The sequence below is a fragment of the Lactuca virosa genome, chromosome 9, assembly GCF_052849685.1.
Source record: "Lactuca virosa cultivar CGN04683 chromosome 9, Lactuca_virosa_CGN04683_v6, whole genome shotgun sequence".
Classification (NCBI taxonomy): domain Eukaryota; kingdom Viridiplantae; phylum Streptophyta; class Magnoliopsida; order Asterales; family Asteraceae; genus Lactuca; species Lactuca virosa.
This window is the reverse complement of record NC_136434.1, coordinates 26,692,666-26,715,694: the sequence shown is the minus strand read 5'-3', so window position 1 is coordinate 26,715,694 and position 23,029 is coordinate 26,692,666. Positions and strand designations below refer to the sequence as shown.

Here is a 23,029-nt window from a genome sequence, read left to right as displayed (position 1 = left end):
ACCTCTGACCGTAAACCCTTGGCCGTACACTCTTGGGCGTACACCCTTGGCCGAACACCCTTGTCCGAACACGAGAAAACCCTCTCGACTCGCCGAGTCTCTTGCATGACTTGTCGAGTCCCTATTAGTCCATAATGTTTACGCCCTCTTCCAGTGGGACTCAAGGCCCCAAACTTCATATCTATACTCTACTAGTGTGGATAACATGTAAAGTTGCAAACTTTACGTGCATGCAAAGCCTCACATGGCCATAATCACCAAAACTAACCTTCCAACAAGGTTTTCATGCATGGAGAGAAAATGGCTTAATAAAGGGTGCAACTTTATGATGCTTGGGACCTAAGAAGGTCCAGATCTGGAACCATATCCTTGTGATATGTCCAGATCCAAGGTTGCTTCTATTTCCTCAAAGTTGGTCACAATTCTCAAATAGAATCTAGGCTCATGGTGACAGATTCATACCTCAATTTAATGCCTAAGATGAAATAGATGCTTGATCTAACACTTCTCCCTTGATACTTCCTCTTCAAACTTGGAATCCTCCCCAAAATCTCAAGGAAAACTCTCAATTGGTCTTACTTCACTCACAAGAAGGTGTGCGGCCGTAAACGTTCTTCTATGGTGCTAAGGGAGGCTTCTGGGGCGGATAATGACGTTTATATAGGGGGCAAACCCCGAAACTAGGGTTTTATCTGAACAACTGTGACTCGCCGAGTCGGGCCTTCCGACTCGCCGAGTCAGTTTCGACCCGCGTCCAAAATGTCTCGACTCTACTCGACGAGTTGATCTCCCAACTCGCCGAGTCCATGCATAAAAGCTCCCCAATTTGGCAATTTTCCAACCAACGCCTGAACCAGGTGTTACAAGTCTCCTCCATTTGAACTAGAATTCGTCCTCGAATTCTGCTAACCCAAACAAATCGGGGTAATGCTCTCGCATCTCCTCTTCCGGTTCCCAAGTCCACTCGGAACCCTTCCGATGCTGCCATTGCACTTTCACCAGTCTTACCTCCTTATTTCGAAGAACCTTCGTCTTCCTATCCAGAATGGCAACGGGCTTCTCAATGTAGTTCAAACTCTCGTCCACCTGCATATCACCCAATGAGACAACCGCATCCTCGTCTGTGACACACTTCCGAAGTTGCGACACATGGAACGTGTTGTGAATCTGGCTAAGTTCCTCTGGCAGATTCAAGCGATATTCTACTTTGCCCACCGGGGCCGTGATCCTGAACGGGCCTATATACCGAGGCCCCAGCTTGCCCCTCTTCCGAAACTTGATGATCCCTTTCTAGGGCAACACCTTCAGCAACACGAAATCCCCCACCTGAAACTCAAGGTCTGATCGCCGTCGGTCGGCATAGCTTTTCTGATGGCTCTGCGCAACCCGCAACCGGTCGCGCACCTACTGAATCAACCCAGTAGTCTTGAGCACTACTTTAGTGCTTCCCATGACCCGGTGTCCAACCTCATCCCAACAAACCGGGGTCCTACACCTCCGACCATATAACATCTCAAACAGAGCTCGATCGATAGTGGCATGATAACTGTTATTGTACGAAAACTCTGCCAGTGGGAGATACGTATCCCACCTCCCTCCAAAATCCAACACGCATGCCCACAACATGTCCTCCAGTGTCTGGATCGTTCTCTCACTCTGATCGTCGGTCTGGGGGTGGTACGCCATGCTAAAATGTAGCTGAGTGCCCAGCTCATCGTGGAATTTCTTCCAGAACCTGGATGTGAACCGAACATCACGATCAGAGACTACCGACACAGGAACCCCATGTCTATCCACTACTTCACGCACATAAATATCCGCCAACTTCTCTGCGGATATACTTTCTGATATCGGAATGAAATGGGCACTCTTCGTCAATCTATCCACGATCACCCATATGGCATCCACACCCCTCGCCGTCCTTGGCAACTTTGTAATGAAGTCCATCGTGATCTCCTCCCACTTCCACATGGGAATAGGTAGCGGCTGGACCTTACCATGAGGCCGCTGATGCTCGGCCTTGAACTTCCGGCAAGTCAAGCACCGCTCTACAAACCATGCAATTTCCCGCTTCATGCATGGCCACCAATAACTCAGCCTCAAGTCCCTATATATTTTCGTAGCTCCTGGATGTATAGAGAACTTTGACTTATGTGATTCCTCTAATATCTTCTGTCTCACTCCCCCGGTTATCGGTACCCACACCCGACCACACTGCGTCAATAGGCCTCGATTATCCTTAACAAACAAAGGATATTGCCCTCAGATCCTTTCTACCTTCCAATTCTCTTTATTTACTCCCTCAACCTGAGCCTCTTTGATCATCTCCAACAATGGAGAGATCACTGTCATCCTCAAACACACATTCCCAATCGGGTAACCTGTCGTCTTATGGCTCAAAGCGTCGGCCACTACGTTGGCCTTCCCTGGGTGGTATAGAATCTCGCAATCATAGTCCTTTAGCACGTCCAACCACCTCCTTTGTCGCATGTTGAGGTTCTGTTGGTCCGTCAAATACTTCATAATCTTGTGGTCGATGTAAATGGTACACCACACCCCATACAATTAATGCCTCCAAATCTTGAGGGCAAACACCACCAACCCCAGTTCCAGATCGTGAGTAAGGTAATTTGCCTCATGAGGCTTCAGTTGTCGCGAGGCATATGCTATCACGTGCCCTCTTTGCATCAGTACTGCACCTAACCCTGAAATCGATGCGTCACAGACTAGATCATCTAATCCCTATGGTAAAACAAGGATCGGAGCCTCACACAATTTCCGCCTCAAGGTCTTGAAGGCCAACTGTTGATCCGTTCCCCACCGAAACGTCACATTCTTCTTGGTTAGTCGTGTTAATGGCACATCAATCTTGGAGAAGTCCTGAATAAATCTCCGATAATAACCCGCTAAACCCAAGAAGCTACGACTCTTTGATGCATTCTTCGGTACTTCCCACCGCATCACAGCCTCAACCTTGGCTGGATCAACCGAAATACCCTCCTGATTGATGATATGCCCTAAGAATTGTACCTCTCGCAGCCAGAAATCACACTTGGAGAATTTGGCATACAACTTCTCCACCCTTAGGGTCTCCAGCACCTCCCTTAAGTGTTTTTTGTGCTGATCCCTGGTCTTAGAATAGACCAAGATATCATCAATGAAAAAGATCACCGACCGATCCAGCATCGGTCTACACACCCTATTCATAAGGTCCATGAACGTTGATGGGGCATTGGTGAGCCCAAACGACATCACTACAAACTCATAATGCCCATACCGAGTCCTGAAAGCCGTCTTCGGTATATCCTCATCCTGAATCCTCATCTGATGGTATCCCGACCGAAGATCAATCTTGGAAAACCAAGACGCACCCTGCAGCTGATCGAACAAATCATCGATCCTTGGCAAAGGATAACGGTTCTTCACTGTTAGTTTGTTTAGCTCTCTATAATCGATAAACATCATGTGGGATCTATCCTTCTTCTTCACGAAAAGGATTGGTGCTCCCCACGGGGAACTATTCGGACGAATGAACCGTCGGTTTAACAGCTCCTGAAGTTGTGTAGATAACTCTTGCATCTCCGGTGGTGCCAATCGATATGGTGCCTTTGCTATCGGAGCGGCACCCGACACCAAATCTATGCGAAATTCCACCTGCCTCTCCGGAGGCACCCCTGGTAACTCTTCGGGGAAAACGTCCTGAAAGTCCTGAACAACGGGCACACTGCCTACATCCTTCGTGATCTCTACCCTTGTATCCGAGATATATGCCAGAAATCTCGTACAACACTGCTGCAGGAACCTCCTAGCCCTTACAGCCGAACAAAGGGTTGGTCCCTGCGACGCCTTATCATCATGTATCACCAGTTCTCCCCCACTTGGGGTTCGAACCCTCACCAACTGATGCTCGCAGTCAATCATGGCCCCGTTGCCCCCCAACCAATCCATTCCGATAATCACCTTCAGACCTCGCAACGGTATCGGGACTAGGTCGACTCGAAACCTCTCACCAAGTACATTCAGGATACAGTCCCGATACAGCCTCGTAGCACTAACGGTGCGGTCATCCGCAATCTCCACCTCGAGCGGGGAATCCAAAGTTTCCAGCGCTTCCCGGAACTTCTTGCTAAGCGTAAGAGATACGAACGATCGGGTTGCACCCGAATCAAACAAGACATGAGCAGACATACAATTGACCAAAAAGGTCCCTATACAAGCATATAGTACACATAAGCAAAACAGATACATAGAGCAGGGAAGAAAAATCACGTACCAGCCACAACGTCTGGCGCTGCGCGTGCCTCTTCGGTAGTCAGCTGAAATGTCCGACTCTTTACCGCTGGAGCATCCGCCTTAACAGGGCGGCCATCGGTAATCCTCATTGTGGCGGGCGCAAGCGCCGCCACGACTCCTCCTCCTCCCTGCAACTTCAGACAGTTGACCCGCTTATGGCCGGTCTGGTTGCAGTGAAAACAGATTAAGCCCTTCGCGGGGCAGTCCCTGCTCATATGGCCCTGCTGGCCACATGCATAACATCCCGAGTCTGCGATACGGCAAGCTCCACTGTGTACCCGGCTACACTTGGCACATCGGCCCCGACCCTGCTGACCCTTGCTGGGAGTGTCTGACGTCTTAGGCTTCTTAGCCTGTCCTACTGCTGCCTAAGCCTGCTCAGGCTTCCGCTTCGTGTGGGATTCCAGCTCCATTTCGCGTTCCCGAGCCTTCTCCACCATTTCATTTAGGGTCTTACACCCCGTAAAGCTCACAAACTTCCAAATATAGTCCCTCAACATGGAATGATATCGGGTCCGCCTCATTTCCTCATCGGTAGCGTATTGCGGAATCAACAAAGCTCGTTCCCGAAACTTGGCGGTGATTTCCGCCACAATCTCGGTGGTCTGCTGCAAATCATGAAACTCTCGCACTAATCGTTGCACCTCAATGGGTGGCGCAAACTCCAGATCAAATCGCCGAACAAACTCGGCCCACGTCATCTCAGCCACCCCGGCTGGTCCCACTTGTCTAGTAACCTCGCCCCACCAATCCCGGGCTCTGTCTCTCAACATGCAAGAAGCAAACCCAACCTTTGCCACATCCGGGCAAGAACTCGTGCGCTGGGCGTTTTCGATATCCGCTATCCAGCGTCGGCTGACAATGGGGTCCCTGGCCCCGAAAAACTCCGGCGCCCCACACGCCTTGAACTCCCGGAACGAGGGAGTTCGGGCTCCCAACTGGCCCGCAACAATCTCAGTCCTGAAAGATCTGAGTCTCTCCTTCATGATCTCCATTATGCCTTCCTTGACCGTTCCAAAAATCACTGGGGTAGCGTCAAGGATACCCTTTGTAACCTTGGCTGCAATGATCTCGCGCAGCCTCTCATCTATGTCGTTTGTAGTGTCACCCGATCCATTCCCGGATCCAGATCCTGATCCTGATCCTGATCCTCCCGCTCCGAAACGTGTCACCACCATGCAGAACTGGAACGTCATAAATCATAACTATCAGGATTTCCATAAAACGGATCTCTCCACACCGGTCCTCCTTGAAGTCGTCAGATCTAACATTGGTTTGGGTACAGGTCCTGTGCTTTCAGTAGTACGAGCCTAATACTACCTTCCACACCTACCTGTACCTTTCCCCAAGGCTCGACCTTATAACTCTAATTCGTCCCAAATAAACCGTATTCTACCAACCACCGCATAACCCAAATCCTAGACTGTTCTAAGATTTTCTATACCCACATCAAATAGACCAATCATAACAGGTTGCCTTTATGCATGCAAATTATACATAGAAGAGGATCAAATAGACTTTCGAATAAAAGATTCTACCCTAGGACCACAACCAAACAAGGAACAGGAAATAAGGCCAAATCGATCATTCTAAGGCTATAAGCTCCTAACCGTATATAATTTTAAAAGAATACACATAGCAAATTCCATACGATCTTCCAAGTTCAAATATCAAAATAGCATGACTAGCATATTGGGGATATACTTACTTGGCTCGGCTGATCATGCGCGTTGCATTCTCATCTTTTCCTTCTTTCAAAAGCTTTTTATGTTATTTTTGAAAATAAATTTATCCTTTCCTTAGTTTGAGTCCTGACACACCCGAGAGTATGCCCGAATCCCTCAAACCAAGGCTCTGATACCAACATGTAACGACCCAATTTTACCGGAGAAATTTTTCATTTTTAATTAGTCAACCATTTTTCATAAAACATAAAGATTCTAATAATCATTTTCAAAACCATCAACATTACAACATTATTATTTTCAGAACATCAGAGTGTCCCCCAAACCAGATCGGAAAAGAGAGATAAAGTGCACGCCGCATCATCACGCCTTGCCTTTACCCTTGGACTCCGATGTACCTGAAATAAATCCACAAACGGTAAGCTGAAAGCTTAGTGAGTCCCCCAGAGCATACTCCACACAAACCACATATCATATTAGCTATAAAGCTACCTCTACCACATATCACATGTCAATTAGCCATGAAGTTATCTCTACCGTTAGCCACAAAAGCTATCTCTACCATCAGCCATAAAGGTTGTCTCTACCATTGGCCATAAGGTCGTCTCTACCATTAGCCATACGGCTATCTCTACCGTTATCCACAAAGGCTAACTCTACCACATATCATGCACAAATACATATCACATCTCTACATAACAAGTAAACCAACTATCGCAAAATGGGCCGGCCTTGTTGCCTTAGACCCATTGGTATGGTGAGAAGACTCACCTCACAAGGCTGAATCGGCAACTGAATTCAAGTATACCCTATGCTTCTCTTCCCAACTGCCTATAATCAATGAATAAATAACTCAGCACAATCCCATAAATACCCCCCCCCCAGGGTCAACCATGGTCAAAGTCAAAGTCTATAGTCATGGTCAACAGTCCATATTGACCTTGACTCGTCGAGTACAATCATTCACTCGTCGGGTTCCCTGCTTAACTCGTCGACTCGCCGAGTCACCCGAGGGACTTGTCGAGTTCCTTGGTGTGTACGGCCGTACACCTCTGACCGTAAACCCTTGGCCGTACACTCTTGGGCGTACACCCTTGGCCGAACACCCTTGTCTGAACACGAGAAAACCCTCTCGACTCGCCGAGTCTCTTGCACGACTTGTCGAGTCCCTATTAGTCCATAATGTTTACGCCCTCTTCCAGTGGGACTCGAGGCCCCAAACTTCATATCTATACTCTACTAGTGTGGATAACACGTAAAGTTGCAAACTTTACGTACATGCAAAGCCTCACATGGCCATAATCACCAAAACTAACCTTCCAACAAGGTTTTCATGCATGGAGAGAAAAGGGCTTAATAAAGGGTGCAACTTTATGATGCTTGGGACCTAAGAAGGTCCAGATCTGGAACCATATCCTTGTGATATGTCCAGATCCAAGGTTGCTTCTATTTCCTCAAAGTTGGTCACAATTCTCAAATAGAATCTAGGCTCATGGTGACAGATTCATACCTCAATTTAATGCCTAAGATGAAATAGATGCTTGATCTAACACTTCTCCCTTGATACTTCCTCTTCAAACTTGGAATCCTCCCCAAAATCTCAAGGAAAACTCTCAATTGGTCTTACTTCACTCACAAGAAGGTGTGCGGCCGTAAACGTTCTTCTATGGTGCTAAGGGAGGCTTCTGGGGCGGATAATGACGTTTATATAGGGGTCAAACCTCGAAACTAGGGTTTTATCTAAACAGATCTGACTCGCCGAGTCGGGCCTTCCGACTCGCCGAGTCAGTTTCGACCCGCGTCCAAAATGTCTCGACTCTACTCGACGAGTTGATCTCCCAACTCGTCGAGTCCATGCATAAAACCTCCCCAATTTGGCAATTTTCCAACCAACACCTGAACCAGGTGTTACAGGAACACTCTGATATATGATTTCTATGTTTGAGAACAATGTTTTGTAAATGATAGGCTGATTTGGGATTTTATTTGAAAACAATGATTTTACTTGATTTAAAAATTATAATTTTTAGCTAGATTTTTAGGATGTTACAAGTTGGTATCAGATCCCTGGTTTGAGAGAATTGAATGACCATCCGTGCGAATCCAAACTCAAACTAAGGATCTGTAAAAGTTTTCGAAATAAATTTCAAATTATTTTCAAAACTGAATTCAAATTGTTTTAGAAGTAACCCGGGAAGAATGAGATGTGTACAATTAGTCGGAACAAGAAAGTATATCCCAAGTAACCACACTGTTATTTGTTATGATATGATAGAATTACATGCTGGTGATATGCTAGGGATCTTCAGGAATTGCTTGATAGGATTGCATGATGTATGATGCCTGATAGCCTGGGAGGACTTCTTGAATGAAATTGACATCATTACTATAGTTGCTTAGTGTATGCATCATAGTTGTACATAACAAATATTTTATAGTCTGAGAATGTTTGGTTTAGCCTTACTTCCTGCCCTTTATTTGGTTGTGGGCTTAGTGTAGAATCAAGTATTCGTTTGTCCATAAGATCCAATGTTATGTATAATTAGCATGCACGAGTGGTTGCATGGTTGGTGGAAGTTTCATGGATGAGTATGTGTGTGAGCAACTAGCCATATAAGGAATGATTAGCCACTCTTGGTATAGTGGGGATATGATGTATGCTTATCCTAGTCGTGGGATGTTTTCCAGTAGTTTGTGATGATCCATTGAGACAAATACAGGTAGGTGTGGAAGGTAGTATGGACCCATACTACTGGAAGCATAGGACCCATACGCGTAGCAAGGAAATTACAAACCCCCAGGTTTTAGCCTCTCTGTGATGATTGTATGGTATGAATGGTGACATTTTATGATATATCTATTGGTTCTTTTTCAGTATGGTGTTCACGAGGGGATCAGGTTATGGATCTGGAGCGAGTGGTTAGGATAGGCCAGGGTTGACTGATGATCAGATATGAGAGATGATTGTTGCTGAGGTGGCTACTGCTATCTGGGGATCTATTCCAGAGTTGTTTGGGTCTATCAAGAACGCCATGATTGAGCTATTCGATGATCGCTAAACTGCACTCTCTGAGGCTGTTGTTGTTGTTGCAGCCACCGTGATTGTTGCTATTGCAGGGGTTCAAGGGGGGAGAGCTTTCCAGTATCAGGATACGACAATACGAAGCCCCCAGAGTTTGATGGGTCAGGGACTCGATTGTAGCGCTGAGGTGGTTGTCTGATGTGGAGGGTTGTTTCTTCACATGTTCTTGCCCTGCTGATCAGAAGGTAAAGTGTGCCCTGAACCTTCTCAAGTTGGGGTGAAGAATTGGTGGAGATTGGTGACTGGTACTTACACTCCTGAGCAGAGGGCTGTTGTTACTTGGCAGCAGTTCTCGGATATGTTTCGTGCCAGATACATTCCCTTGGTGGAGAGGGAGAAGTTGACCAGGAGTACGTGGACCTGAGATAGACGAATGAGTCGGTGACGAATATCACTAAGATGTTTACCGAGAGGGCTTTTTTTTGCCCTGAGTTTGCTGCTTCAGAGCAGGCTCAGATGACTCGGTACTTGAGCATGCTCAAGACGGATATTCGGAAGTTCGTGTCCACCCAATGTTATACTACCCTCGTTGAGCTTTAGGATGTTGCGAGGAGGTGGGAGATTGAGATAAAGATTTATACGAGGGATTTGAGGAAGCCCCCTATGCAGTCATAACCTGCAGCAAAGCAGTTCAAGCCTGCTGATTCGAGATTTGGAGGACAGAGGGGATGCACTTGTGACAAGTTCGACAATGTTCATGAGGGTGCTTGTCGATCATCATTTGGATGCCACAAATGTGGCAAGGAGGGGCAATATGCTAAGGATTGGCGTTAGCAGGCCCCGCCCGCGGGTCCCATAATTTGTTACCACTGTGAGCAGGTTGGTCATGTGAAGGCCAACTATCCCTTGATCGTTGTGAGGCCGACACAGGCTCCAACACCGTCTACTTTGAGGATTACAAATAGACGCCAAGGTATGGTGGATCCCCTGAGAGCTAGAGGACGTGCTTTCCAGCTTACAGCAAAGGAGGCCAGGGTGGCGCCAGACGTCGTTACTGGTATGTTTCCATTTAATATTCTATCAACTATTTTATGGTATGCTTATGTTTATGATTATGTTAGGTACCTTCTTAGTGAACTCTTTGTATGATATTGTGCTTTTTGACTCGGGTGTGAGTCGGCCCTTTGTATCTCGATCCTTCAGTAGGAGTTTTGATATGACTCTTGGAGAGTTGGAGTGTCCGTTGCGGGTTTCTATCGCTAACGAACACAGGATTTCTGCATCGACTGTTTATCAGGGTTGTGTTTTGGAGATCTTTGGGGTATCTTATGAGATTTATCTGATCCCTATTTCCATGGGAAATGTGTGCGTGTTTGTGAGGATGGATTAGCTGAGTAGATTTGGGGCTATGATTGACTGCGAGAGTCAGCGGGTGGTAGTTCGAACCCCAAGTGGGGAAGAACTGGTTATTTATGGATAGGGTACCAGGATTGAGTCAGCCTTTTGTTCTGCTGTCATGGCTCGACAGTATATTCAACATGGTTGTATGGGTCGTGAGACCCAATTTCTTCCAAAATTCGACCATTTGACTCCTTGAAACCCTAAATTGACCCATCCTGGAAAATGGGTGTTACAATAATTAGGGATAAAAGAACTTAACACATAAAATGGACGAAAATAAACTTTGATTTCAAATGAAAATTTTCATTTTACTTTTTCAATTAAATCAATTAAAAACCAAGCATAAATATTTTTCAATAAATTAATGTTACTGCATTAAATAATGTTTTATAAAATTTGACACAAAAAATATAAGACAATATTAGGATTTTTTTTATATCCATATAAACAGCTTCAATGATCATTATTGTAATTAAATATTTATTTATAAATTTGTCACAAATGTCATGATTGTGTCGTAGAACCTTTTTTCTTTAAGAATTGTAATTTTTTTAAAGTTGTTTATCATAGATAAAGTTGAAATAAATCTAAGTTTATAAAAAGAAAACAAAGATATATGTATTTTTTTAGGCTAAAAGATGTGTGAAGATGTTTGAATACTTTGGTCCACATATGTGCCAAGAAGAGGACGCGCAGACAGAAGAGAACACACATACCTTTATAGGTCTGCAGTCTTAAAAAAACAAACAGTCTGCGAAACCTAATGTTTGCGCGTGGTCTGTGCCGTTCAGACAGAAGAAACAAAGAAGATCTGCAGACAAAAAACAAACAGCTGCGACAACTCAATGTAATGTCAACTTCACTACAAGCTCACTATTAAACATTAATCATTGGAAATTGTTACCACTCCATAATTTTAATTTTTATTTTTTTATTTTTTCTTGTCATTAAATTAAATAAAAACCATAATTTAAAACATAAATAAATATTTTACATTAACTAAAAACACATTACATTAATTAAAAACACACAAATTTAAATCCTAAATTACTTAAAAAAAACACAAAAAATTAAAACATAAATTACTAAAAAAACATACAACATACCAAATAAAACCTAAATATTAAAACACTAGAACCTAATTTCCATATTTTTTGCGGACTTGTTGTTGGATTTTTTTGAAACGTCACTAGATTTTCTGGGCCGAGATCCGGTTGGGGCTTTGTGTTTATAATTTAAAGATCGGTAAATGCTATTTTTCGGCGATGGGCTTCCTCCGTTGATTCAAAATAAAACTCTAAAAAACTTAGAGTTTTGTCTATTTTTTTTTCGCAAGTAAGTCTTAGATAATCATTTTTCCACTTGAAGACCTTGCCTTTCTCAATCTACCATTTTCCAGAAATTCGACTATACGAAACCATTTTGCACTGGAGTTGGGCAAAACACAAGCTTTTACCGTTCTTACATAATCTCTATGAAATTGAGTTTCTTTCCTTTTGTTCTTGAATATCTTGTTGTTTTTTAATCTCCTGTAAGCAAAAGCGGAACCTAGAAAAAATGAGAGTTCTGATCAAAGCTCCTAAAATCGCAAAAAACTGTGTTTTTCTTTGATCTTGATTTGGAAAAGGTGCGTTGGAGATAATGGATTTAATTAGATTTGTTCTACGAACCGGTTAAATCAGACAACAAGCACCAATTAAGCAGGTCAATGTGTACTTTGTACCCTTAAAAAGCAAGAAAAATACCTTAAGGACCATTTAAATTAATTTGTGAAAGTTCAATTACCCAACAGTCATATTTACCCAAAACTATCCATAGGTCACCTGATATAACCAGTATCTCCAACACATAAACAGCTTTTCTACTGGGAAATTAGGTCAAACCGATTCGTCTAGATACATATAATTGATCATCGTGCTGCAACAGAACGCTCACAGTAACACAATTTGTGATTGCTCGCTTAAAGCTATCGTAAGATCCTAACATTTCCTTTCTTACACTCCTTACGACTTCTGTTGCTTTTGGTGGTGAAATTGAGATTTGTACTTTAAGGCACTATGAGTCATGATTGTGATTTCGTTTGCGAAGTTAGAGTTTAAGGGATTATATGACTTACGTACTTAGAAATCGGACTTGTTTTTCTCAATTCTAAATAACAACAAGCATCATATTTGATTTTTCTGCAGGATTACGGAGTTAATTCTGACCAAGCGATGCAGACACTTGGCGATCATAAGTTGCCCCACTTCTTTAATTATCCGCCCTACTTTACGTAATGACTTACTTTTTTCCAAGCTACGTTTATTGTTAAATTCACTCTAGCCATCTATATGGAGAATTATAAATCGCCTAATGTTCCTGTATTGTTAGAAAATATGTGCCTTTTGAAGGTAGAAATATCAAAGATCTTTCTTAGACAAGTAGAACTATTATGCGTGAAATCCCAAATTGGATATTGAAAAAGCTACACTACAACTGATAAGATAACCGTTTATCGTAAAAAAATTATAAGTGTTTATTGCCTTTTTGAAGTTAATGGTATCCAGTAACTAGGTTTGAGCATTTTCTTGAGAATCCCTATTGACATGGTTTGGTCTCTGTTTGGGATCAGTTTTGTATTTACATTGCATCTTTCATCAGGTTGCAGCCTGTGAGAGAAACAAGAGAGAAGCAAATACAACTATGGAAGGAACTTATTCTTGATTATTGTCGAACACAAAAGATATTTATAATTGGATTGGAAGAAGACTTTCCCCTGTTCTCCAACCCTGCAATTGAAAGTAAGCACTCCCTTCTTTCACTTGTTCAAATAGTCCTTGGAGGCATATTCGACTTTCCATACCATTGTACTTTGTTTTATGTTCCAAATAAACTATTGTTCCATGGCTCATTTTTGCACGCTGTAGACTGTAGTGTGTGTGTGTGTGTGTTTTGGTATCATGTGTTCTCGTATTTGTGATTAGCATTGATGATTCTTATATATGACAAGTTGTCAAAATGTCATTGATGGCTTCCTTAAAACCAAGGAAAAACCAAAGCTTCATTGTCTTCAATGTGGTAGTCTTAAACAAGATATCAACTTGATTGTTGAAATGATTTGACAAAATTACTAAAATTAGATGAAATTATCTATGATTGATTTATTCAACTGTAGTGGTGAATAAGTTTTGAATGTGGTAGTGCAGGGTCTCTGAATCATGAAGCAAGAGAAGCTTTCCTGTCAGCCATAGTCTTGGATGGTCCGTGTCCATTTTACTTTCTTGATTTTCTTTATCCCTTTTTTGTTAGGATTCCTAGTCACACATATTCAACAATAGTTATTTTTTTTTCTTTAAATTATAAATATAATATGTAAAACTAGTAAGGAATTTAGGCTGTGTTTGTTACACGGGAGTCGGGACAACAATGTATTGGACAAGCTTTCTAGGGCTATTTTCAATGACGGAGAAGAGAAGGGCATTTATGTCTTTTGCACACACGTTAGATTGAGAGTGAATCCTTGCCCCACCTTTTTTGGGTGGCACAAACTATCACCATTTTCTCATTGACACCGGTCTTAGACTGTAGTCACAGTCACAGTCTGAGGCACTGTTCTGTCATGTCATGTCATGTCTTGACTGTTTGAAATGTCAATATCCTAACAGGACGTGCAGAATGGATGGACAAGAGTCATAGGCAATGTCTTATCTTATGGCATCGTATAAAAGATTGGGCTGACCTCATCTTACGCTTTGTATGTACTATGCTATTCTTTTCATTTATCAAAGTAAGTGGATGTTTTTTTTTTTTAAATGATTATCGATTTATTAGGTTAAGGAGAATGGATTAGAGGACAGTGTAATGACAATTGAGGAAATACGTTCAGGGATTGAGTCACGTGGAACAGGTAATTTCTCTAACCATTTATTTTTGCAAAAATAATTTAAAGACTATCTTACATCTTCGGTCCCTAATTATAGCTGATTTTTTCAATTTTGGTTCCAAAAAAATTTCTCTTGCAATTTCGGTCCTTATTTGAGATCCTTGTAACATTTTTGTTCTTGTTCCCAAGTAAAGTAACTATTTTATTGGGACAAATTTGGCAAAAAAAATTAGCTATATTCAGGGACCAAAAATAGTCACGTCACTTGGAACAGGGACCAAAAGCGTACAAGGACCTCAAATACGGACCAAAATTGCATGATAAAACTTTTTGGGACCAAAATTGCAAAAACCGGCTACATCTAGGGACAAAAATGTAAATTTACTCGGATTAAAAAAAATTCAAATCAATCGTTCTAAAAAAAGATTAGAAAGTATCTCAGATATCCATGGAATGGAGCGAACTGTTCTAGTGAGGGCACTTAAACTTCTGGAAAACAAAGGAAAACTTGCAATCTTCAAGGGAACTTCAACAGATGATGAGGGCGTAAAATTTTCTGTTTGATTTGTACTTCAATCATTACATTTCTTTTTGCAACACTTATTATATGCTGGATTGGATCATCTTTGTGATGGAAAAAAGATGACACAGTTATTGTATTTTGTTTTTTATAATGAGGCAAATTGTAGGAAATAGCCACATGTTTTACTCTTTTTACCAATATAGGCAATGTACTTTGTTTTTTACCCTTAATAGCAATATACTTAACATTTATTTACACATTTCTGTGATACATAAAAAATGAAGTGCATTGCTCATATTGTATTTTTAGGGATGTAAGTGCGTTGTTATCATGGGTAAAAAAATATTAAGTACTTTGATGTTATAGGTAATAAGTAAAGCAGGCTGCTTTTATCGGTAAAAGAAAAAGCAAGTAGGTTGCTATTATGGGTAAAGATATAAAAATACATTGCTTTTGCTTTTATACATTAAATCTCTTAGTAGCAAGAGGAAAGTAGGTTGCTATTCCACATAATTTGCCTTTTATAATGGTAGAGAAGTTGGGTTTATTTTAGTGGACAAAATGAAAATTGAGCCGCTATTTACCAAATGAAACTGGTGTTGGGGTGGGGCCATAATAGCAAGTTGAGCTTGTGATAGATTGCTTGTTTTGCATAAAGTTTTTGCGAAGGCCTTTGGATAATAGTAAGCGTCTAAAAAACTTATGTTTAGATTTTCAAGCAATAAAAAGTTATCAGAGATCTTGAATTCCAGTCTCAATTCTATATTTGCCACAGTATATCTCTCTCTCTCTCTCTCTCTCTCTCTCTCTCTCTCTATCGGTCTTATGTCACATATCTAACTTTTCTTATCTTGCTTTTATAAAACATATAGAATAAATGGTGGTAGTATAACTATAATATCGGGGAATAATATTTAAAGTAACCAATAAAGCATTCATCTTTAGCATAAAACTGACATTCCTATTGCCGTCTTGCAAAAATACCTTCACCCCCCTTTTAGCATAAATTTTGAATCAAATTCCAATTTACATAAAACCATTGAACTTGCAACAACTTGTGTCCCATCTCCATAAATCCATTATAGGGAGTACTCATTGCATTGATAGTTGTACTATGAATTTATAATAGACCCTGAATATTCATTTTCTATTTCTCTTTTAATTATTTGCTTATAATTGTGGAGAGTATTTTGAATTTTGATGCATAACTTGATAATGGACCCAAAATTTGCACTAAAGTTAACAAAAGCAATTTCTTTAAGACCAGGCTTGAGAGAATCTACAAGCTGCAAAGCCAATATCTCACAAGTTTTTTGAATTATGAGCTTCTATTTATATAACTAGTATAAAATGCTAAAGATTCAGATCATGACATTATATTCTACTTTAAGTGAGGAAGCAAGTGTATCTAATAAGTACATCACATTTGAATCTAACTTTTATGTACCCTTACCAAAATCTTTATTATCCTTATTGAGATCAGATCAATAAACAATTATCATCTTCCCTTTGATCTTGAAACCCATCAAATCCGATCGATAAAGCATAAAAACATGAGCTTTAATTAGAATGTTCCACCTTGATGATGATGATGAGAGAGAGAGAGAGAGAGCACGATTAGTTTTGAATGAGAGCAAAATAAAGAAAAGCAAAGAAACACATTTAGCACAAAAAACCGAGACTGTTCTTTTTGTTGCATGGGAAACAGAGCTTGGAATGCTAAAGTGAGATCTTCAAAGCGCATAAAGTATATGTTTTTTTATAAGTTTGTCTAATTTTTTTAATGCTTTTTCACTGTTCTTCTTTCCGACTAGCCAAGCACAAGGCCTATTTGGTGTTTTGCTGCTCATGTCTCTCTTTTCTTACTAACTAAGCAAAAGTAATAATACCAAAATACCCTTCATATTGCCACATGGGTATGCTGATGTGGCAAGATATATATGATGGAGTTGGAGACAATGGTTAATGGTTTGGTCTTTCATTAGTAGACAAAAGCAAAGAGGAAGGAAAAAGATGCTTAGCTTCTCAAGGGTACTGTTCCATTTTCCTTTATTCATCCTAGTCAGATTCTTTTACTTTCTTTATTCTGCTTATAGATTGAAGGCTTATGATTGGAATAAATCTGGAACTTCTTCTATGCCACGTGGGTCCTACACCTCATTTATTGTATATATAAATCCTTGTATTAGATGTACACATGTAAGACTAAGCTATCAGTCTTACTTGTTTTAAAGGAAACACACTCTCTTACCACTTATCTCGGTTACATATGAACTATGATTCTTGGTAGTCATAAACTATTCATATTTGTTACCTGCATTGGGATATTAGCAGTTGAACCGTATACGGTTTCTGGCATCAGAAGTGTAGGGTTTGAACTAAGATTCATAAAGGAAGACCATGGAATAGTGATGAATCATCGCATGCTTAAGGCAGTAATTGACATGGATGATCTTAAAAGAAATCCATCATCTGAGGAAGCTGTAAACAAGAAATTCAGTCGTTGTCAATCAAGCAAAAGAACAGTTAGGAAAGGGTCAGACCCCATCCACAATCGAGCTTGATGTTTTGAAGACAACTTAGGGAAGAGATTAATTATATGAAGATGGAAGAAGTTGAAAACAGGTCATGTGAATCTATAAATGTTATTTCTATTTTGTTTTATGATGTTTTACTACTTAGCATTGTGCATAATCAGTTTTTATTTTTATTTTTTTGGAATTAAGAGAAGTGCTTGCGTTTTGATGTTGAGAGTTTTAATTTTTAAATACACAAAGGTATTATCTAACATCTCCTTCAAGCAAGTACAACTTTCACTTGATCTGCTACCAACATATCTGCCATTACACTGTAATGCAATCTTAAATAAAAGCTATAAACACTTGCACTCGTTATGTGGCTCAGTTGAAACAAATTGGATGGATATTGTAAAAGTAAAACTGGAGAAGATTTACACAACGTATGACACAGCCATCAACATTAACACAAGAAAAACTATACAAGTAGCTGAAAAATGATTTGACTAGGTATGTTTTTTGTTTTTTAAAGAAACAAAAATCCATCAACATGAAGAATAATAATAATTTAAGCTTGTAATCTAATTTGATGGGATAGCTGCATCAAGAGCATCAACTGTGTTGTTTTGCTGTGACCAGAGTTGTGAATATCTACCACCATTTGACAACAGAGCTTCATGAGCACCCTGCTCCACCACCCTCCCGTTCTCCAGCACAATAATCTGAATCAAACAAATATTTATTTATGTACTGATAACATAAGAAAATGGTTTTTTTTTTCTTTTTGAAAAAAAAAATAAAAAGAAGGGGAGGGGGAGGGGGGGTTGCCTGGTCGCACTGCATTGCAGTTGTAAGCCTATGAGCAACAAAGACTGCTGTTCGGTTATTGGCAAGTGACCTTAATGCCGTCAGTATCTCTGCCTCTGTTGTGCTATCCAGAGCACTTGTTGCTTCATCACACAGCCTGTGTCAATCAAATGTTATAGTAATAATAATAATAATAATAATAATAATAAAATCATTTACAATTACAGTTGAAAAGTGATGGAGACTTACAAAATAGGAGGAGCTTTCAGGAAGGCACGAGCCAGAGCCACTCTTTGTTTCTCACCCCCACTAAGCTGTTAACAATTAAGAATATGAAAAACAAACACATTATTTATGTTCATGTTGTGTATTTTAAGTTATCCACTCATCATACTTTAATATGGTTGTCGCATAGAAGACCAATGGAGCAACATAACATAATCAAAGTTAATAATTACCTTGAGACCACGTTCACCAACTAGAGTGGAGTATTTTTGGGGGAAGTTCATAATAGTGTCATGAATTGCTGCTTTTCGAGCAGCATCATACACCTGCATTAACCATCAAGTCAATTAAATTGGTTGGTCAAAAATCAAAATCAAAATGACTAATACTATTAAGTCAGAAAGGAAGGCAAGGCAAGGCGTTATGTTAACAACCTCTTCAGGTGTAGCTGAAAGACGACCATAATGGATGTTGTGAAAAATTGTATCGTTGAATAATACCTGTGCTCAAAGAAACAAAGGCAAGGGTGCTTCAATCATGCTATGCTCACTTAAAGACTTCAACACAAATGTAAATAACTTAACAACTGAAAACTTGAATATATAAGTCAAAAAAAAAAGGTGTGTGATGTGATCTTTCTTGAACTTACCGTATCCTGCGGGACCACGCCAATATATTTTCTAAGGCTTTCGAGCGTAACTTTTCGTACATCTTGACCATCTACCCTCACCTGTCATATATATAGGAAAGTCTTAATACTTTCAGATATTATATACCTAATAAGTAGTAAGTTAGGTGTGACTAAATCCTTTGACAAAGGAATGGAATTATTTATTCCATTGAATGAAGAAAAAAAAAATGGAATGGAATAGACCACTTTGAAGAAATGCGATCCCTTATTTGTTAATTTTCACTCTTTCGAGAGTGTTTTTTATGGAATGGAATAAAAAACTGCAACAGTACCCAATTTCTTATTTAAGTAAATTTTTAATAGAACATGTCTTTTCTGTAAATATAATTAGAAAGTATATTTTTTATTATAATTTCATTTTTTTTAATGTTAATTTGGTATTTTTGTAAGTAAAAAAAAAATTAAATAATGTATATAGTAGAGTTAAAAATTATATATTGTATTTGGCACAAAATATGAAATATATTCCAGTTCCTACAGGCAAACCAAACATCACATCATCATGGAATGTAACAGCTCATTCCCATTACCATTATCCCATGAATCAATAAAACCATAAAATAACATAAACATAAACTGGGGTGGGTTGTAAGATTGACATTTGCATGATGCATAATATATTAATGAAAAAATAATCAGTTACCGTGCCAGAATTGGTGTCAAAGAACCTGAATATCATCCTAAGGACAGTTGATTTACCTGCACATTTATATATAAGAAACGTGACTTGATGCAAAAAAAATCAATATATATGATTTTGAAGCCTAATTGTACTACCATCACTAACTACATGTACATTTAAAAAAAAAAAAAAAAAAAAAAGGGAGCAGATGAGATGAGATGAGAAAGTTTACCACTGCCACTAGTTCCAACAATAGCCACACTTTTCCCAGATGGAACCACAAAAGATATCCCATCAAGAATCTTTCTTTCTGGTAGATAACTAAAATAACCACACCAGACCAGACCACATATCAGCAACTTAAATCCAAAAATAATTACCTTTTATCAATGATTACTTATTACCTGAAATGAACATCTTCAAATTCAATGCTACCTCCTCCTAACTTTAAAGGCTTTGCATCATCTGCATTTCCCACTTCCGCCTTCTCCTGTACATTCAAAATATATATATATATATATATATATATATATATATATTCTTCTTTACTGACATATTTATCACATAGGTTCCGATTTATATGAAATATAGGAAAAGTACATTGCTGTTTCTTGCATATATAAAATAACAATAAAACACTTAAATCTATGGAAATGGAAGTACCTCAAGCAGCTGAAACATGGATTTCATGTCAACAAGACTCTGCACAGTTTCACGATACACACTTCCAAGGAAATTGAGAGGAAGAGACAGTTGGAATAAGAGCCCATTCACCATAACCTGTGCATAATCTCAATCCATAGTTTATAACACCACTTCATAAATTATATTTGTCAGAATTAAATGAGACTCAAAAACGTATAATACCAGATCACCAACAGTCATTTGACCATTCAATATGCCATTTGAAGTCAACACCATAGCAGCCGAAAGAGCAGTACTGAATACTAAACTTTGACCAAAGTTTAAAATAGCAAGACTACGTTGTGTCTTCAAGGCAGCATCTTCATACCCTGAGGTAAACATTATAAAACTTAATTTTTTACCCTTTTCACATAAATAAATTTGTGTGAGGAAAGAAAAACTACTTACTCTTTAAATACTTATCATACTCATCAGCTTCAAACTGCTCATTGTTGAAATACTTCACAGTCTAAAAGAGAAAAAAAAAAAGTTGTAAGATAAAGGACAAATAACGAAAGGTAAAATGTGATCTTACATATTAATATATTATACTTGCACAAGTACTCCTCACCTCATAATTTATAAGAGAATCGATTGCCCTTGTGCTTGCATCATTGTCAGCTTTGTTCATAATCTTCCTGAATTTAGTTCTCCACTAGAAAATGAAAATATAGAAAAGTTCACATAAGTGACATATTCTTCTCTCAACTTTCTTTAAAACTTAAAAGGCAATTTCATAATAAAAAAAAGGCATACTTGTGTTATAGTCAAAGTGAAGGCAACGTATGCAGCAACAGACAAAGATGTAATCAATGCAAACACTGATCCAAATTTGTACGCAAGAATACCTCCTACCATCACAATCTGAAAACACATGTTAGAGTATTTTCACCATTTTAACTATTTTCTATAGTGATTAAACCATTATTGCATAGATAAAGAAAGGTTACCTCTAATACTGTTGGAACAACATTGAATACCATGGCTGAAAGGATGAAATTAATAGCTCGACTACCACGATCAATAATCCGATTTAAAGCCCCAGTTTCTCGACTGCAAACAAAAATATCAATAAGAAGCAAATCCACTAATAGGTTTTTATAATAATGTTACATTTATGGTTTTTATAATATACCTTAGATGATATCGTAGATCAAGTTCATGCAAATGTGCAAATACTTTCCTTGAAACTGATCTAATGGTCCGAAGTGCCACCTTTGAAAACACTGCAGTTCTCAATTCTGGAGCAAAACATAGCAACATACATTCATAGTTTGTTTTATTATTAGATATAATTTTTTAGATATATATAAATGTGAAGACAAGCATAAGCAATTACTTCATAGTGAAGTACCGTTGAAAGCAGAAGCCCCTGTTCTTGCTATACCATAACCAATCAACACAGCTGCAGGACTCACAAAAACAGCTAAAGCTGTTGGATTAGAAGCTGCAAACTCTGCAATTGAAGTAGGATTCCCTGTTGCTGTTGTTAGCCAATCAACAGCTAGCTTGAACAAGAATGGAACTTGAACATTCATTACCTGAAACAAAATGGGTATGGGTCAAAAAAAATGTAAACTTTTGGGTCGGGTCAATAGGGTCTGGATAGACCCGCCAGCATGGCCCTGAACACTCACCTTGGCACCAACCAAGAAACCTAAGGCAGTGAGTACTCGCAGCTTGAACTCCAAGTTATCTTTCATCCACAAGATTTTTGCAAGTGTACTAAGAATCTTGGTGTTACTAATTTCATCCCCTTTTGTAACAAGATTCTTTTCATCATCTTCCTTTTTCTGCTTTGTTCCTTGTTCTCCGCTTGATGTTGTTAATGAAGCAACCCCATTTGACACTGAACCCTGCTAATTACAATTATGTAAATTAGTAGCAAATTAAAACATGACTCACTTTGTAACATAAAAGTGCAACTTTCTTTTGCATAAATAAGTGTTTTAACTCAATATTAATCATCAGAAAACTAATTTAACTACAAAAAAAGCTATGATACATTCGATTTTCATCAAACGCCATGACCAACCAACATTTTAATAACCTCCTGCCCAAGATATTCTTTATAATCAATATCAAACGTAAACGCACAAACTTACAGGTTTTTTCGGGGGAATAGAGGAGAAATCCGAGACAAACGCAGTTAATTGTCTGAAAAAGCGCGTAGAGTTCCTTGAACCACCCCATGAATTTGGCGGTTGGATGGCAAGCTGTCTGACTAAAACACGATTACTGAAACTCTGTGAACCACTGATGAAAGTTTGTGGGAGGAGTGAACGAGAAATGCTACTACTACTACAGCTGTGGCTCGAACCCATCATCATCTTGTTGGTTGTAGTCCGAAGAATGAGTTCACGAGCCCTAATGCACCTTGTGGCCATCGTTGATTGCATATATGTTCAATTTAATGGAGCTGGCATTGGATTGAAAAGTCGTTGACTACGATGTGAACACGTCGTTGGATTAAAAAAATGGGTAGAACCCTAAATGGGTGTGGGAAAAGAGTTGTCAGCAAATTGAATTCGTGGCGGCGAGATCACCGGCGGGGACTTCAAAGGGTTTGTTTGAAGTATGCAATATTCAATCCGTTGAAGAAATGGACAAACTGAAATTGCTAAAAGGTAAAATTAAAATGAAAGGAGACGGTAATTTCGAGCATTTTGATTTTGATCAAATAATACTAAAAGCAATT

The 23,029-nt window shown here is 39.4% G+C and overlaps 3 protein-coding genes across 6 annotated transcripts; 2 read left to right on the top strand and 1 right to left on the bottom strand.

Moving 5' to 3' along the window:
* Window positions 1-11,828: 11,828 nt before the first annotated feature.
* On the top strand, window positions 11,829-14,956 carry VPS25 (E2F/DP family winged-helix DNA-binding domain-containing protein). Of its 3 annotated transcripts, none has more exons than XM_079074419.1 (7): window positions 11,849-12,372; window positions 12,588-12,673; window positions 13,042-13,181; window positions 13,587-13,640; window positions 14,046-14,134; window positions 14,212-14,287; window positions 14,694-14,956. In XM_079074419.1, the coding sequence occupies exons 2-7, from the start codon at window positions 12,615-12,617 to the stop codon at window positions 14,825-14,827; spliced, it is 552 nt and encodes a 183-aa protein (XP_078930545.1). In that variant the 5' UTR covers window positions 11,849-12,372; window positions 12,588-12,614; the 3' UTR covers window positions 14,828-14,956. The 3 variants fall into 3 exon arrangements, with proteins under 3 accessions (XP_078930547.1, XP_078930545.1, XP_078930546.1); XM_079074420.1 differs by having other exon boundaries at window positions 11,902-12,372; window positions 14,706-14,956; XM_079074421.1 differs by lacking the exon at window positions 13,587-13,640 and having other exon boundaries at window positions 11,829-12,372.
* Window positions 14,957-17,062: 2,106 nt separating this feature from the next.
* CLE45 (CLAVATA3/ESR-RELATED 45) lies at window positions 17,063-17,350 on the top strand. Its single transcript, XM_079073020.1, has one exon. The coding sequence runs from the start codon at window positions 17,063-17,065 to the stop codon at window positions 17,348-17,350; it is 288 nt and encodes a 95-aa protein (XP_078929146.1).
* A 259-nt stretch (window positions 17,351-17,609) lies between these two features.
* LOC145137141 (ABC transporter B family member 25, mitochondrial-like) lies at window positions 17,610-22,935 on the bottom strand. Of its 2 annotated transcripts, none has more exons than XM_079071278.1 (19): window positions 22,437-22,935; window positions 21,969-22,190; window positions 21,686-21,872; window positions 21,467-21,572; window positions 21,282-21,384; window positions 21,088-21,195; window positions 20,903-20,986; window positions 20,740-20,800; window positions 20,515-20,660; window positions 20,311-20,427; window positions 20,052-20,137; window positions 19,880-19,968; window positions 19,669-19,724; window positions 18,984-19,064; window positions 18,769-18,834; window positions 18,568-18,660; window positions 18,359-18,423; window positions 18,131-18,266; window positions 17,610-18,024 (listed from the first exon to the last, which is right to left on the bottom strand). In XM_079071278.1, the coding sequence occupies exons 1-19, from the start codon at window positions 22,728-22,730 to the stop codon at window positions 17,884-17,886; spliced, it is 2,241 nt and encodes a 746-aa protein (XP_078927404.1). In that variant the 5' UTR covers window positions 22,731-22,935; the 3' UTR covers window positions 17,610-17,883. The 2 variants fall into 2 exon arrangements, with proteins under 2 accessions (XP_078927404.1, XP_078927405.1); XM_079071279.1 differs by having other exon boundaries at window positions 21,969-22,187.
* Between the last annotated feature and the right edge of the window lie 94 nt (window positions 22,936-23,029).

Excerpts from the sequence above, each read along its gene's own strand:
- VPS25 (XM_079074419.1), top strand. The coding sequence starts at position 12,615 with ATGCAGACACTTGGCGATCATAAGTTGCCCCACTTCTTTAATTATCCG. Across the intron at positions 14,135-14,211 it reads CTGACCTCATCTTACGCTTT|GTTAAGGAGAATGGATTAGA; the intron begins GTATGTACTATG and ends TCGATTTATTAG. Across the intron at positions 14,288-14,693 it reads GATTGAGTCACGTGGAACAG|AAAGTATCTCAGATATCCAT; the intron begins GTAATTTCTCTA and ends AAAAAAGATTAG.
- CLE45 (XM_079073020.1), top strand. The coding sequence starts at position 17,063 with ATGATTCTTGGTAGTCATAAACTATTCATATTTGTTACCTGCATTGGG.
- LOC145137141 (XM_079071278.1), bottom strand. The coding sequence starts at position 22,730 with ATGCAATCAACGATGGCCACAAGGTGCATTAGGGCTCGTGAACTCATT. Across the intron at positions 21,385-21,466 it reads GATCTACGATATCATCTAAG|TCGAGAAACTGGGGCTTTAA; the intron begins GTATATTATAAA and ends TTTTGTTTGCAG. Across the intron at positions 20,801-20,902 it reads ATTCTCTTATAAATTATGAG|ACTGTGAAGTATTTCAACAA; the intron begins GTGAGGAGTACT and ends TTTCTCTTTTAG.